At 33.3% G+C, this 14,480-nt stretch overlaps 3 protein-coding genes across 7 annotated transcripts in view; 2 read left to right on the top strand and 1 right to left on the bottom strand.

The window, feature by feature from the left end:
- LOC124426528 (polypeptide N-acetylgalactosaminyltransferase 2) overlaps positions 1-6,369 on the top strand; it is a 97,307-nt gene extending 90,938 nt beyond the window's left edge. For all 4 annotated transcript variants that reach the window (XM_046968287.1, XM_046968289.1, XM_046968288.1 and 1 more), the window contains 6 exons: positions 157-224; positions 319-570; positions 835-1,050; positions 1,126-1,345; positions 1,443-1,653; positions 3,342-6,369. In XM_046968287.1, coding sequence (XP_046824243.1) covers positions 157-224; positions 319-570; positions 835-1,050; positions 1,126-1,345; positions 1,443-1,653; positions 3,342-3,611 — 1,237 coding nt within the window. In that variant the 3' untranslated portion in view covers positions 3,612-6,369. The remainder of the gene's footprint in view (positions 1-156; positions 225-318; positions 571-834; positions 1,051-1,125; positions 1,346-1,442; positions 1,654-3,341) is intronic.
- A 528-nt stretch (positions 6,370-6,897) lies between these two features.
- On the bottom strand, positions 6,898-8,306 carry LOC124426682 (KRR1 small subunit processome component homolog). The gene has a single exon (XM_046968685.1). The coding sequence runs from the start codon at positions 8,029-8,031 to the stop codon at positions 7,009-7,011; it is 1,023 nt and encodes a 340-aa protein (XP_046824641.1). The 5' UTR covers positions 8,032-8,306; the 3' UTR covers positions 6,898-7,008.
- A 250-nt stretch (positions 8,307-8,556) lies between these two features.
- Positions 8,557-14,480, top strand: part of LOC124426681 (gastrula zinc finger protein XlCGF46.1-like) — a 47,980-nt gene continuing 42,056 nt past the window's right edge. Inside the window, exons 1-3 of one of the 2 annotated variants that reach the window (XM_046968684.1) lie at positions 8,557-9,022; positions 9,590-9,824; positions 11,769-12,031. The gene's annotated coding sequence lies outside the window, so the exon portion shown is untranslated. Of the gene's footprint in view, positions 9,825-11,768; positions 12,032-14,480 lie in introns of both variants that reach the window. The other variant, XM_046968683.1, reaches the window with a different exon arrangement.

Here is a 14,480-nt window from a genome sequence, read left to right as displayed (position 1 = left end):
TCAAGAGTCGGCAAGTTCTTGCAGAGGTTGAACCAAGAGGCGTAACGAAGCCTTAAATTTATTTAAGGCGACCATATAAATCGACCGTTCGAATTAACGAGATTTCTTAATTACTTTTCTTTTCTTTTTTATTCTTATTATTTTTTCTTTTTTTAGCGTACTCAATAGAAGCCCTGAGCATCTGATCAAGGAGATCATATTGGTCGATGATTTTAGCGATCATCGTGAGTACTTCGACTGCAATTTTTTTGTTTTTGTTTTACATATGTATCTACAATCGGAAAAATTTTTTCATACGAATTCCATTCATCGTTCCAGCTGAAGACGGCGAAGAACTGTCAAGGATTCACAAAATACGAGTGATCAGAAACGAAAAAAGAGAAGGATTAATGAGATCGAGAGTTCGAGGCGCAGATGCGGCCACTGCTAGCGTTTTAACGTTTCTAGACTCTCACTGCGAGTGCAATGCTGATTGGTTGCAACCCCTTTTAGAAAGAGTAGCAGAGGACCCAACGAGAGTTGTTTGTCCTGTAATCGACGTTATCAGCATGGATACGTTCCAATATATCGGTAATTTGCTCGCCTCTATTGTCATTGAAAAATTACTCTCGCTTTAAGTTCGAGTGGCCATGGAGTACACGTATTGTTCGTTAGAAAATGAAAACCATCGAATATAGTTTGAAATTGACTTCAATGATAAATTAAATAAAGAGCGGGAGTTTCAATACTCTCTGCTAAATGAACGTGGAATGTGGAAAACCGGGATTTTACGAGAAATTTCGAATTCCTATATCGAAAAAATTGGATCAATACAGTTTTTTTTTTCTATAATAGGTGCATCGGCAGATTTGAGAGGAGGCTTCGATTGGAGTTTGGTCTTCAAATGGGAATATTTGAGCCAAGCTGAAAGACAAGCGCGACAAAAGGATCCAACGCAAGCAATCAGAACGCCTATGATAGCTGGTGGATTATTTGTCATCAATAAAGCTTATTTCGAGAAACTTGGAAAATATGACACCCAAATGGATGTCTGGGGTGGTGAAAATCTTGGTGAGATAATTTAACAATTCTCTCTAAGTTCATTTTATTTAAAAATGTCTACAAACTACCCGATTATTTGTTCAGAAATATCCTTCCGAGTATGGCAATGCGGTGGCAGTCTAGAAATTATTCCGTGTTCTCGAGTGGGCCATGTCTTTAGAAAACGTCATCCTTATTCATTTCCTGGTGGTAGTGGGAATGTTTTCGCACGGAACACGAGACGTGCCGCTGAAGTATGGATGGATGAATATAAACAATTTTATTATAATGCTGTACCTCTTGCACGGAACATTCCTTATGGAAAGTAAGTAGGTTACTTTGGAGATCTATGTTTTAAAGATCAAAATTCGTTTAGATATTCTATCGATATCTTTTCTAATCCTTTTACTACTTTTCAACAGTATTCAAGACAGAATGGAACTGAAACGAGAGCTGGGCTGCAAGCCCTTTATTTGGTATTTGAAACACGTCTACCCCGAATTGGTGATCCCTACGAGCGAGGGTGGTCCAGGAGGATCTCTGAAGCAAGGCACGGCTTGTCTGGATAGCATGGGCCATTTGCTAGATGGAAACGTTGGTTTATATCCCTGCCACGATACCGGTGGCAATCAAGTACGTACCAGTACGATCCATTTAACGAACGTAACGAAGTATTTTCTTCAATTACTTTCTGGGAAAACAAACGTTGTCCAAACGTTCGAACACCTAATAAATTACTCCTTTCGATTTGATTCTACTCGTTCAATTTTTCAAAATAGGTTCTTCTTAACGTAATGTGATACATTATTACGTTTGAAAGTTGTCCGCTCTAGGAAAATAAAACTATATGTATATACAGTATGTCTGGTTTACGTGTATACAAGTAATTATTTCCTTAAGTATAAAACATGCAAAAAAACGTTTTAGACGAATGTTGCATAATATCAAGGGGGACACATGCAATGATCTTAAAGGGCCTTGTAAACGTTACATTTACATTTTTATATGGAACTCTATATTTTTCATTATATATTCTTATAGCTGACATCAAAAACTGTTTTCAAAACACTACTTACATTATATATTTTGTATAGACTATTGTTTAGTTATTTTACTTCAAATTTGGCATTAGCTTTATTTAATGGACCCTATGAGGAGGTAGTTCGGTTAGACTTTGTATGCTTCTAGACGAAAAATAATCGAATTGAGCCACATCGATGCAAAATGTGTGAAAATTTTCTTGATAATAAAGAACATGAAGAAGCATGCTAATATTGTTAGCACACAACGTCAAATACAGGACAGAAACGACATAACAGGATAGAACAGGATAGAATTGGAAGAAATAGGAAAGGGTAGGCCTGGCTTATCTTGGTTCCAGCGAGTTGAGTCGGATCGGGTTGAATCGGATTGAGTTTAGGTTCATTTAGTTTATGTACGTTATCTGGGGTTTCATCTGCAGTTTTGTCTAAACTTTTCTTCGCGATTTCATCCGCGGTTTTGTCTACAGTTTCATCAGTTATCTTCGGCTATCTTTGGGTATGTTATTAAAGATAATCAAAAATATCTGAAGATACTCAAAAATTGCCGCTATTCTCGGGTATTCTATTTTAGTCGATTCGATCCGTTCGCATTGGAATCAATCCGATTCAATCTGTTTTGTTCTCCACTGTCTTGTCTTTAAAATCGGCGTATCGTCATCATTAACCTCCTATTTACATTCTCTCCGTTATTAAAAATACAAAATATATATTTTGCATCGATGTAACACAATTTAATTGTTTTTCATCTAAAAACATACGAAGTCAGATCGGACTAAGTATTTCTCTGCGAAATACGTCGGATAATGTTAATGACAGTTCTATACTAAATTGAAGCTTAATAAATCGTATAAAATGTAAGTAGTGTTTTGAAAATAGCTCGATAACAATGACAAAAATATATAATAAAAAATATAGAGTTCTATTTATAAATTTAAACATGATCTTTGCAAGGCTTTCCGTGATTATCGCAAAGTCTAATAATTATCACTATGATGTAATTGATGTACAGCAGTAATATGAAAAATTTTTTCCATTTTTAACATTTAGGGGAATTATCGAATTTATACATTTAAACTGGTCACACTGTATATCAGCTTCATTAAGATTTACAAAAGAAGCAATAAAGTTTTATGATTTATGATCGATTAGTTTTTCACTAGTTAAAACGATGCATTATAGGATTCATGGATAGAGAAAGTTTTGATTGAGAATGAAAAAAAAGCGAATGGTAAGATATAAGTTTAGAGAGCTATATTATGGATAATTTAACCATTTCAGGAATGGGGTCTCACTAAGGATGGTCTGATAAAGCATCATGATCTTTGTCTGACGTTACCACTTTACGCGAAAGGTACGACGCTCCTCATGCAGGTTTGCGACGGCAGCGAAAATCAGAAGTGGCGACACTTGGAAGGTGGTCTCATAAGGCACTCCAGGATTCCCGTCTGCGTGGATTCCAGATATCACGCTCAACGTGGAATCACCGCGGAGAAATGTGACTCTAACGCGGAAACGCAGAGGTGGCATCTCTACAATCACACTCACTAACTTCCATCGTCCTCTCGATGAGAACAATCACCTTACTCGACCGCGTAATAATACGTCTCTCGTCTCACGAGCTCGCCGAATCTTCCAAAGGATCGATTGTTTCGTTCGTTCGATCATTAAAACGAACGTGCGAAACGAATTCGTCCCAGAGAGAAGGGAGATTTCTTCTCCATCTTTTTCTTCTTCTTCTTCTTCTACTATTTCTTCATCATCATCTTCTTTGGGCCTAGAAAAAATCGTCGTTCTTGAAACGAATCACGGACCACATTCTCGGTTTTTTTTTCTTGAACCAATCGGTACGATGACTCCGGATTTTTTATATTATAAAATGTGCTACATGATATAAAAAAAAACCAAAAAAAAACAAAAAACAAAAAAAGAAAATACAATAAAAAAAGTGTAAGGACTTCGCATGTTCCCATCGAAATTTCCTTACGATTTGATTTGCGCGAATATTTAATTATCTAATGATCTCAAAATACAATCGCTCGAGCGATTATTTTTATGCATTTATTTTCAAAATATATATTTTCCTTTACCTTCCCTTTTTTAAGTCGGACGTTACTTCAGTATTGTGGTATTTTAATATAGAAAATACTTGACGAGAGATTTTGCTTGTGAATACCAATTTGAGATTATAATTTTACTAGTATATACGTTATATAGAACAAAGAATCGATAGAGCAATGTGTGTACGTTTTGACATGAGATAATCCTAGGTTCGATTATTAATATTTTAATGTTTTTTTTTTTTTTCTTACTCTTTACTAGTCATTCGCGATGATATGTCTGCTTTCCACAAGTCTTATTTTTTATTGTAATCTAGGAGAAGATGCATGCGTGGAGGAACGAGAATATTATTTCTTACGGCTTGACGATTATCGATGGTCGACGATAGGTCGTAGATCGATTCGAGAAGCTTTTTAGTCACGTCTTTACGAGTCTGAAAAATTCATCTACGCTGCGTCCATTCTCTTCTTTTTTTTCTTTCTTTTCTTTTATATATATATATATATATATATATATATATATGTACATACACACACATACATATATATATATTTACGTGTGTGTATGTGTGTGTGTGTATGTATATATATACATAGCAGATTTTAATCAATTTTTAGAGCATTCGATTGCATCGATATTTTTTGTCTCCAATCCGTTAGATTGGAATCGTGAAACAAAGCGAATGTTTCAACTCCACGCTCTATGATTCTCGATAAAGAGATTTATTTTTGTAAGAAATTATATATGTATTTACTTGGTTGTGCAAACGGATGGGAATCGCGATACGATTAGCGTGTAATATTTTAACACATTGCGGACCGATCAATCGATAAACTATATAATTTCGTTTAGATTTCTTTGTTGAAACGTATAGGAACAATTAATATAATTAATTATTACAAGGATCTCCGCAACGCGTTAAATGCAAATGCGAAAGTACATATACACGGTGACTTATATAGCAATATGACGCAGGTCTTACAATTTAGGCAAATCGGCATGTGAGATGGCTTTTTTATGGCCTCGACTTTCCGCCGATAAACGATTATAACTGCCGCCGTTTTTGCGCCGGATTCGCATCTATCGGAGGTTTGAAATTTAATATTGTACGATATTGCGCGCTTTGCATTGAGCTTTTGTATAATATTGCGCCCATCCGAGTGTCATCTTCAATGTTGACAACCGTAGTCGAAAATGTTTGTTGGGAGATTGTTTTTTTACATATTGGTACTTTAAATAGGCGATAACATGTTTAGTGTAGATATTATAAATGATCGATATGTTCTTGAGAGATGGCAGAAAGAAAGAAAACAATTGTTCGTTAATAACAAGTATATTGTACATTTAAATTAGAGAATGAAAAAACGATATAAACACGTGAATACATTACACATGCCTGCGTACTCGTAACATTATCATCCAAATTTTATGCGTTATCTTTAAATTTAATTTTTAAGTTTTATTCGATGAAATTTATGAAAATTAAATTTCATTTTACAAACTTTTACTCAATAAAGATTTGTTTTTCAAATGTTTAACTCTAAAGAAAAATATCATTGAAATAAATTAATGAATAATTTATATGAATTATAATGTTGCGTGTATGTTGGTTATGTACATAGATGTAGACGAATTCTGTGCGTCTGTTTCATATTTAAGATACTTTCGTAAAGTGAAAATGTGGTAGACGCGCGTACAGGTGCAAGAATTGTAGACTTCGTGATAAAAATTGGGCCCTGGGATGTTCTGAACTGGGATTTGAACCTGAGTTTTTCGCTTTCCGGCCAATTTCAACCTCACGAATGCCTACTTTATTAGAAATGGAGATGGTCACTCCCACAGAATTATATGAAAAAAGACCTTGTAAATAATTTCATATATTCTATTAATTAATTATCTTTCTCCCGTCCTAACTTCTCGAAATAATACTTCTTTGCTATAATAAAAAAATACGAATACTTTTTCTCTTTGCTTCCGTGCATGACGAACGAGTTGAAACTACAAAGTTTCTCTACCATAATTACGCTGATACCTGTAAATAAACCTTATCACGTGAAAATATAAATATAAATTAATGAAAGAACGAAACATTGTACTTTCCAAGTATATAAACTGTATTATAACATTGAAAATTCGAGATTAAGTTAAGATAATAAGTAATCAGTCAATGTTAACATTCGTATCCTATAAAATACCTTTGTAATTGACGAAGAAACGTTGTTACAAGTAAAATACGAAGGCTGTATTGCGAACTATTCCTTACGTATTATTATTTGCTGTTTCTTCTGAATAATTAGAAAAATGAATTTTTCTATAAGAGAGTGTAATCATAATCGAATATTTCGAAAAAATAACGAATATTTTAATGACGATTAGTACATATTATAAAAAAAATAAAATCATTATGATTTTATAATTCAGCATCGATTATATTTAGATCGCATATGATGAAAAAATAATTTCGTTTAAATTAAAATTGCGAAATTGTCCTCTATCTCATCTTTTTATTTTGTATAGATTAATTTCTTTTCAAAACATAAAGATCAACATTCTCTTCCATCCTATTCGCAAATGTATAATAATTATTACATATACATAAATATATACATATATATATATATATATATGTATATATGTACATATATGTATATATATATATATATATATATATATATATATATATATATATATATATATATATGTATGTATATATATATCATAAAACTACGATATTATAGTAATTCTAGACAAAGTTTTTCTAATAAAATTATGACACTTCCACAGAAACATATTTATTTATTATAAAATTGATTTAGTTAAAGATCTTACATGGATAGTTTACACACTTATGAAAGTCTCTATTATAATTTCTAAAATTTCTCCTTGTCTATATTTTTGCATTTTGCTTCTTCATTCCTTTCTTAATTTTTTTCTTTAATTCATCGATATTTATTTCTGTATCTTTTGGATTATTCTCTATTGGTTTTTCCTCTGGTGGAATAAATGCTTGCTCTCTGCGTTCTATCCTTCTCTTTTTAGCCTCTTCATGTCTAATCTCTTGTTCTTTCTTCTTCTTTGCTCTTTTTTGTTCTTCTTTTAAGAAATATTCTCCAGACATAAGCTGTTTATCAAGTTTGCTTTCTTGCTGCGGCGGTGGGAATGGAGTATACGGTTTCTTCTCCCTCTTCTTTCTTGGTTGTTTTCTCTTACTAACATTTTTACTATTAAACTTAGGTAAAAATCTTTCCCAGTTTTCATTCTTCAATTTGGGGTCTTTTGCTAATTCTCTTTTTATCATTAATGCTTTTATATTATAAATAGGATGAATATTTTTCATAGTATCTTCAGCAATACGTCTCACCTGTTGTAAACCTTTATAAGGTCCTAATGCAGAGACTGTCTGTCCTTGAACTAACACATAACAATTTGTTAATAATTCTATAGATTTCAATGTACATCCGTTTGGTCCAATTAACCTTTGTCGTCTCTTAACAAATTTTTCTTTATTTCTTACAAAGGAAGAAATTTTTATAATATCAGAACCAATGTTGTCTTCCAATACTCTCACTGCTTGTTCAAAAGGAACCGATCTAGACATGAGTTTTATCATATCTCTTGCTTTCACAATAATATAAGGATCCCAAGTCTTTCTTGTAGTTTTAACTGTCATACTACCTTCCACGAGATCTAATTCTGCTTTGACCGCATATTCGTCTAATGCTTTTTGTACCAGAGGCCAATGTTCTTTTAAATATTGTTCTCTGTACTTTGGAAATAAAGTAGCAAAAGAACTTTCCTCCAAAAGACGATGTGGATTATCTTCAGGTTTGAATGCTGGAATTTTCAATGACCAGGCATTATCCACAGGTCCAGTCACTTTCGGAATCTCTTCTGATTCTTTATCACTCATTTTTTATAATAAAATTTATAATTAAAACATTACACGAAATATTTTACTTCTGATCGAAATTCACGTATGATTTTTATAGGTTATAGTTCGTATTCTTTAGTATTCAATTATACACTAAATTTTTATATATAATAAAACTGTCTATAAAAAATAATGTTTTCTTTTGTATTATTTTACGTTTCCTTGATATAATGATAAAACATGTATCTTTAAATAAACGAAAAAAATACACATTTCTACATGCAAATAGTTCCATAAGCGCCACGTATCGTCGTATATCGCAAATATACTACCATCTACCGATGATATGAATGTAGTAATTTGTATATAAAATATATATATGTTTATATCTGTGCACAAAGAAGCGTAAAATTTAATACATACAATAACAACGTATTTCTTTAAATTATTATTTCCGTATAATATATGTTACATTTACCATGTGAGTAACGGAATTAGTATTGTAATTATCGGTAAAATAGTACTCGACTTAACAGTTCCTAAAAAATTTTAAACTTTCCGTGGCGCGAATCACGTGTACGTATGTTTAAAATGAAGATTTGAAAAAGAAATATCATTGTTAAGTTATTCAATTAATTACTTTTTGGTAGATATTTATTATACTAAAATATATATACGTAGTTTTATATTTATGTAATTATTTATATAAGTTATTTCAATATTTTTTAGTGAATATATTTTCTGAGGTTAAGTTTGTTAAATATATACTTGTACGACTAACGAAAATGAATTTAATTTTAATACGTAATTAATGATTTAAATTTTAATAAAAGTGTAATATCTCTGGCAAATATATTTTTTAGTGAATATATTTTTTGAGGTTAAGTGTGTTAAGTATCTATTTGTACGACTAACGAAAATTGATTTAATTTTAACACATAATTAATGATTTAAATTTTGATAAAAGCGTAATAATATCTCTGGCAAATATGGTTTGCTGTATGATCTAGGAAAATTAAAGAATATATAGGTAACAGAACCTCAATTGTACTTAATATCTTGGTTTAGTTTTCCTTTTTTTTCTTTTATTTAATATCCATACATTTGGCTTTAGGCATTCTTTTTTATGTTTGAATGTATTTGAACTGCACAGACTGCACTAGTGTCACACATGCTTTTTTATGTACCATTAGTCTCCCTTTATATTTTAACCCCTTTGAAAAGGGTAAAGGGCTTCACCCCTTTATACATAAAAAAGGGATAGCTGTTAAAAAAGGGTGTAGCAGCTGAAAAAGTATAGGCCTATTTTAATAGATACATTATATCTGAATAATTTATAATATTATATAAAATTAAATATTTGATGTGTCAATCTATATTTCTTTATTATTTTTTATATCTATTTAATATAAAAAAAAATGTTTAATTAAGACAAGATTGTAAACACTTCATCTTTTCTAGATAATAGTTGTTAGGACAATATTTTTTCTTGCTTACAATAAAAATTCATCGGACCACACCCTTTTGACTATGGGATTTGGAAAATTCGTTCGGGGCATGCTCCGTCTCATAGCCAATACAGATCTTCCTGTTCAAGGGTTACGGTCTCTCTCCTATACTCTTGACAGAGGATCTACTCCCAGGAATTGGGGAAGGATTCCTGTGATTGGTCAGGGAAACTTAGTCTACCACCAGCTACGTAGCAGTTTGAAAGGGGTTCTTCAGTTCTCCGTTGGCAGCCGTTGCCTTTAGATCATATATATCTTTTCATCAATCAGTGAGCATATATTGTTGAAGTGTTGAAATAATATGTTTTAATGGATTTAACAATAGTAAGTTTTAATAGATTTAACAGTAGTAAGTTTTAATATTAGTGCTTTATGGTTCTCATAAAGTGCATGTATTTTACAAACTATGTATTTAATCAAATAATTCTTATATCACATATTTATATTATTTATTTCAATATTTTTCTCTTATAATATCATTTTTATATATTTACATATCTTCAGTTTTTGTTAATTTAACGTTTATTATTCATTTTGTATCAAATTATTATACAAATATTAATTTTATATTTTTAACATACAATATGCGATTAGCAATGTTATTCTCCATTATAGAAGATTGATTCCCCATCCCTTTGATATGCAATCCTTTAGGGTACCCTTGTTGTGAGTTACCCTTTTTTTAGTCACCCTTTTTTAAGATACCCCTTTTTGGAGGTATCCCTTCCTCAATTCTCTCCCCACCATCAGAGATTTTACCCTTTTTATTTGGAACAAAAAATATTGTCGTTTTTCTTCACAATGTTTGTATTTTTTTTTAAATATCAGTTTTTTATAGCAAGGTTTCAGTTGTCTAAAAATGGTATTTATAAATTGTAATATAAATTGTACACACTTCTTTTAGAAGTATTTCTTTCAGTTGCATTTGTTTCTTATCTATAGCTATACTATATCAAATGGTGGACAATAAATTTTCCTTCTTTAAAAGGGTGTATGCTAGAGTTAAAAAGCATGGATCAATTTGAAGCTTTATTCTCATTCGATGTTAGAGCCATGGCAAGGGGTGGAGCTTCTTTCCCTTCCATTTTGCATTGATAAGAGAAGAAGCTAAAGAGTAGACAGTCTTACATAGAAGTCGAATGAAAGAGGATACTTTGCTTGTATGACAGCATTGCTATTCCCATTTAAACTAGTTATTTAATAGTAATGACATTGCAGTGATTTATTTGTAAAAACTTTATTTCTAAAAACTTTAAAATACATTTTTATTTAGTAATGAAGTATCAAATCAGATAAATCAGAGTATTTGTGCTCAAGTAAAAGTGAAATTTTATTATAGTACTGCAAACAGTGATATGTGCAAAGTGAACAATATTAGTATCTTTAAAACTTAAAAAAAAATTGATAAAGATTATAATAAAAAAATAAGAAAATGAAAAGAAAATACAACTGATAATATAATCTGTGTATGGTCATATTTCAAACATATTAAAAGTACATCAAAATTAATTATTAAAAATATTTCATTTTAATTTGTTTCCATTACAAATAATATATATAATCTATTTAAATTTGAAATTTGTTGCGTATCAAAAATCTCGTATGATAACGTTACCACAAGTAACGTTAGCTCTTCCACATTGACTTTGCACAGTTATCTTGATAGTTCAGAAGAATGCTGTAAGATGCCGCGATATAGAGTATTCACTGTTTTAACACGAGATTGCAGATAATATCTAAAGATAATAATACATTTTTTTTATAAAAATTTTGTAATGATTATAATTAACAAATAAACATATAGTATTTATTTTTAACATTTTAATTTTTACACATACATATATACATGCATATATTAAAATTAAATTATATTATTAACTTACCAAACGGAAATACGCATTTAAAAAGTACGATTTATAGACTCTCGAGGTATCATTTAAAAGATTAATAATCACATAGATATCTTTTTGTATAAGAAAAAACTTTCGAATATATCAAAGGCACAAATGTTTTCGAAATAGTTTAGGAGGGTCGAAATCCTGATTGTAAGTGTAGAGATAAGTGCGAATAAATTTTATCCCAAAGCCTATCCCCTAGAATCGTTTCATCAAAAGCCTGCTTACCTTTGTTCGCTGTTTCAGAACGTCGATGCGTTTTCCACGAGGTCTGCGCGTTCAGCAAAAGCGTGTTTGCATTTCTCTCCCTTTGGGACATCGTCTCCGGCACGCAATTCCGAAAAGCCGATTTCAATTCCGTTTCCTTTTACAGGGAAAAAGAAATCTCGAGTGGCTGACATGGTCCAAAGAGAGATAGAGAGAGAGAGAGAAAGAAAGAAAGAGAGAGAGAGAGAGAGAGGATGCGAGGGTGACTTCACCCTGGGATTAGGAGAATCGCGTAGACAGGAGCCGCAACACGCGTGACTATCTCAAGGACTCCCTACATCCTCGAAAGTCCCATTGCATCGATCCTTCTCCATCAGCCTTCTTTGCTTATCTCGACTTGTTTCGTGAAGCTGAGAAAACCATGGACCGGTGAGTGATAAGAATTGTAGTAATTTTTCTTTTGTTTTCTTTTTACGATTTTCAATCTAATATTTTATACAATTGAAATTGATCAGGTTAAGTTTATAATTGTAAGTTTATAATTGGATAATTAGATTATTTTTATATTATTATTATTATTATTATTTTCATTTTATTATTACCATTAACAGTATGTATGTTCGAGTAAGGAATAAAGAGAAATTCGAATTCTCATTGAGATTCCTTCGTGTGTAACGTTACTAGATGGTATAACGATGAGCTTCGTTTCCGTCTCCGGTCTTCACAATTTTCGCCCCGTCAACTCCATTCTTCCGCGCTCTGGCTCCGTATGTCTTGCCTCCTTCACGTCCTAGACGTGAACGAAAGGTTCAGAAAGGAAATCCTAGTTATACGAGGTTCACGTTCTCAATGTGTCTGAGTATCAGAAGGATAGTTGAGAAAATAAAAAGAAATTTCTTAGCATTTAATTAGAAGTGAATTAAAAGAATTTCGATTGTTTGAAATTTGTTCGATTCGAGAATGTAACAGTAGAGTAAGAACAGGGAATACTATCGATTCTATGTGGACAACAAGCAACCGAGAATTTTTCTTAAGAAAAAAAAAGAAAGAAAAACGTTTTACGAGCGACAAGGAACGACCGAAGTCTCCTCTCTCTCTCTCTCTCTCTCTCTCTCTCTCTCTTTTTCTCTCTCGTTTCTTGCTCTAGGATACGGAAGATGCTTTTCGCCCGATATTTTTCATTCCTCGTGTGCAGCGCATAAACACATTTTTATATGACACAGGAGTTGATGTATCTTTCTCTCTCCGGGATCCTGGCTCTCGGTTGGAATAGAAGCCTTTGTCCAGGGTGCTGTCCGTGCTTTTTGATATTCTGTCGGCGCCTTCGTCCTTTCGGGACGTTCCACGCCACCCTCGATTTCTCTTTCTTCCTCTTCCTTCCTTTCTACCCTTGCATATATCCTCTGAGGGCGGCGTCCTCCATCGTTACTTTTCCGAAGTAAAAATCATCCTTCCGGTCAGAGAGAAAAAAAGAGAATTCGAAAGAAATTTTCAGAAGAATCGCGATTCGCGAATTTAAAGGGACAGACGATCCAATTCGATCCCTTATTTTGCCCCCTTTCGAGCGTAACGCGTATCTAAAGGAGAGAGCTGTTCGGCTTGCTTTGTCGCTAAAAGATTCGTTGAGTCTTCTCTCTTTGTACGGGGTGCGCTGCTTTGCGCAGAGACCAGACCCGGCCAATAAAAACTTTACAGCTCCGTAATGAATGCAAGAAATAATTATCTCATGAATACATTAGTTTTAGTATCTTCCGACACGGACGAGGACCGTAAAAGCGGCATTGGATATCTCGACCCTTCCCATCTTACTTATATTCCTTTTTCCCCATCCCTCTCACTCTCTCTCTCTTTCTTTCTCTCTCTCTCTCTCTTTCTTTCTCTCTCTCTCTCTCTCTCTCTCTCTCTCTCTCTCTCTCTCTCTCTCTCTCTCTGTCTCTTTCTCTTTCTTTCTCATTCTCACGACCGATATCCTCCTCTTCGTTCGATAATTCTTCGATCTCGTGAGGCTAACACCTACTCCCCTTGGAGCACGAGAATGGAAAGCTTTTCAGTAATCTCGCAGCGTCAGCCGAGAGATCGAAGGACGCCCGATAACCTCGACTTCGAAGAACGCTATAAACCCCATTAGTCTTGCTACCTCGAACAATAATATCGCTTTTAAATTTGATCTCATTGACGATGGTAGACGTAGATACTGATAGATCGCGAGAAAGTAGGAAGGGGCTAAAGAGTCAGGATGAAGGGGTGGGCAAAAAGGGAGAAGGGAAAGGTATACTCGCATTTACGTCATTTATCGAAGAAACTTCGTTTGGCTATATCAGTAGAAAACCCTTTATGTGAATACTGCTAGATGCGAGGAGATGGAGAAAAAGAGGAAGAGAAAGAGAGAGAGAGAGAGAGAGAGAGAGAGAAAGATAGAAAGAGAGAGAGAGAGAAAGGAAGAGGACGGTGAGCGATAGAGGGTGTGAGGGGGTGCGCAGGGCTCGTGACACAGAGTGATTGATCGTCGCCTCGCGACACCCCCGTCTTACTTCTAGAGTGGATAAGGGGTGGAAAAAGGAGTGGAAACCCTTTCACGCTTTCACGGATCAGTCACAGGATCACGTTCTCGACCCAACCTTCTCGTTTCCTCGGCCTCCAAGCTCGACTCCTTTCGTACAAGGCACATGCATCACCCTGTGTCCTACCGACGACTTTCCTCCCTCCTCTTGCAACTTCCCTTTTCGTTTCTCATGAGATCGCATCTTCAAGATTGAGAGTAAGTAATCCTTCCAATATAATATTCATTTTATCGAGATAATCTTCTTAAGATTGTTTATATAATTTAATAATCTATAATTTATGATTTATTTAGTATTAAACAAAGAGTAGATCAGAA

The sequence above is a fragment of the Vespa crabro genome, chromosome 9, assembly GCF_910589235.1.
Source record: "Vespa crabro chromosome 9, iyVesCrab1.2, whole genome shotgun sequence".
Lineage (NCBI taxonomy): Eukaryota > Metazoa > Arthropoda > Insecta > Hymenoptera > Vespidae > Vespa > Vespa crabro.
The sequence above is the reverse complement of the archived record's forward strand: the minus strand, read 5'-3'. Positions and strand labels throughout refer to the sequence as shown.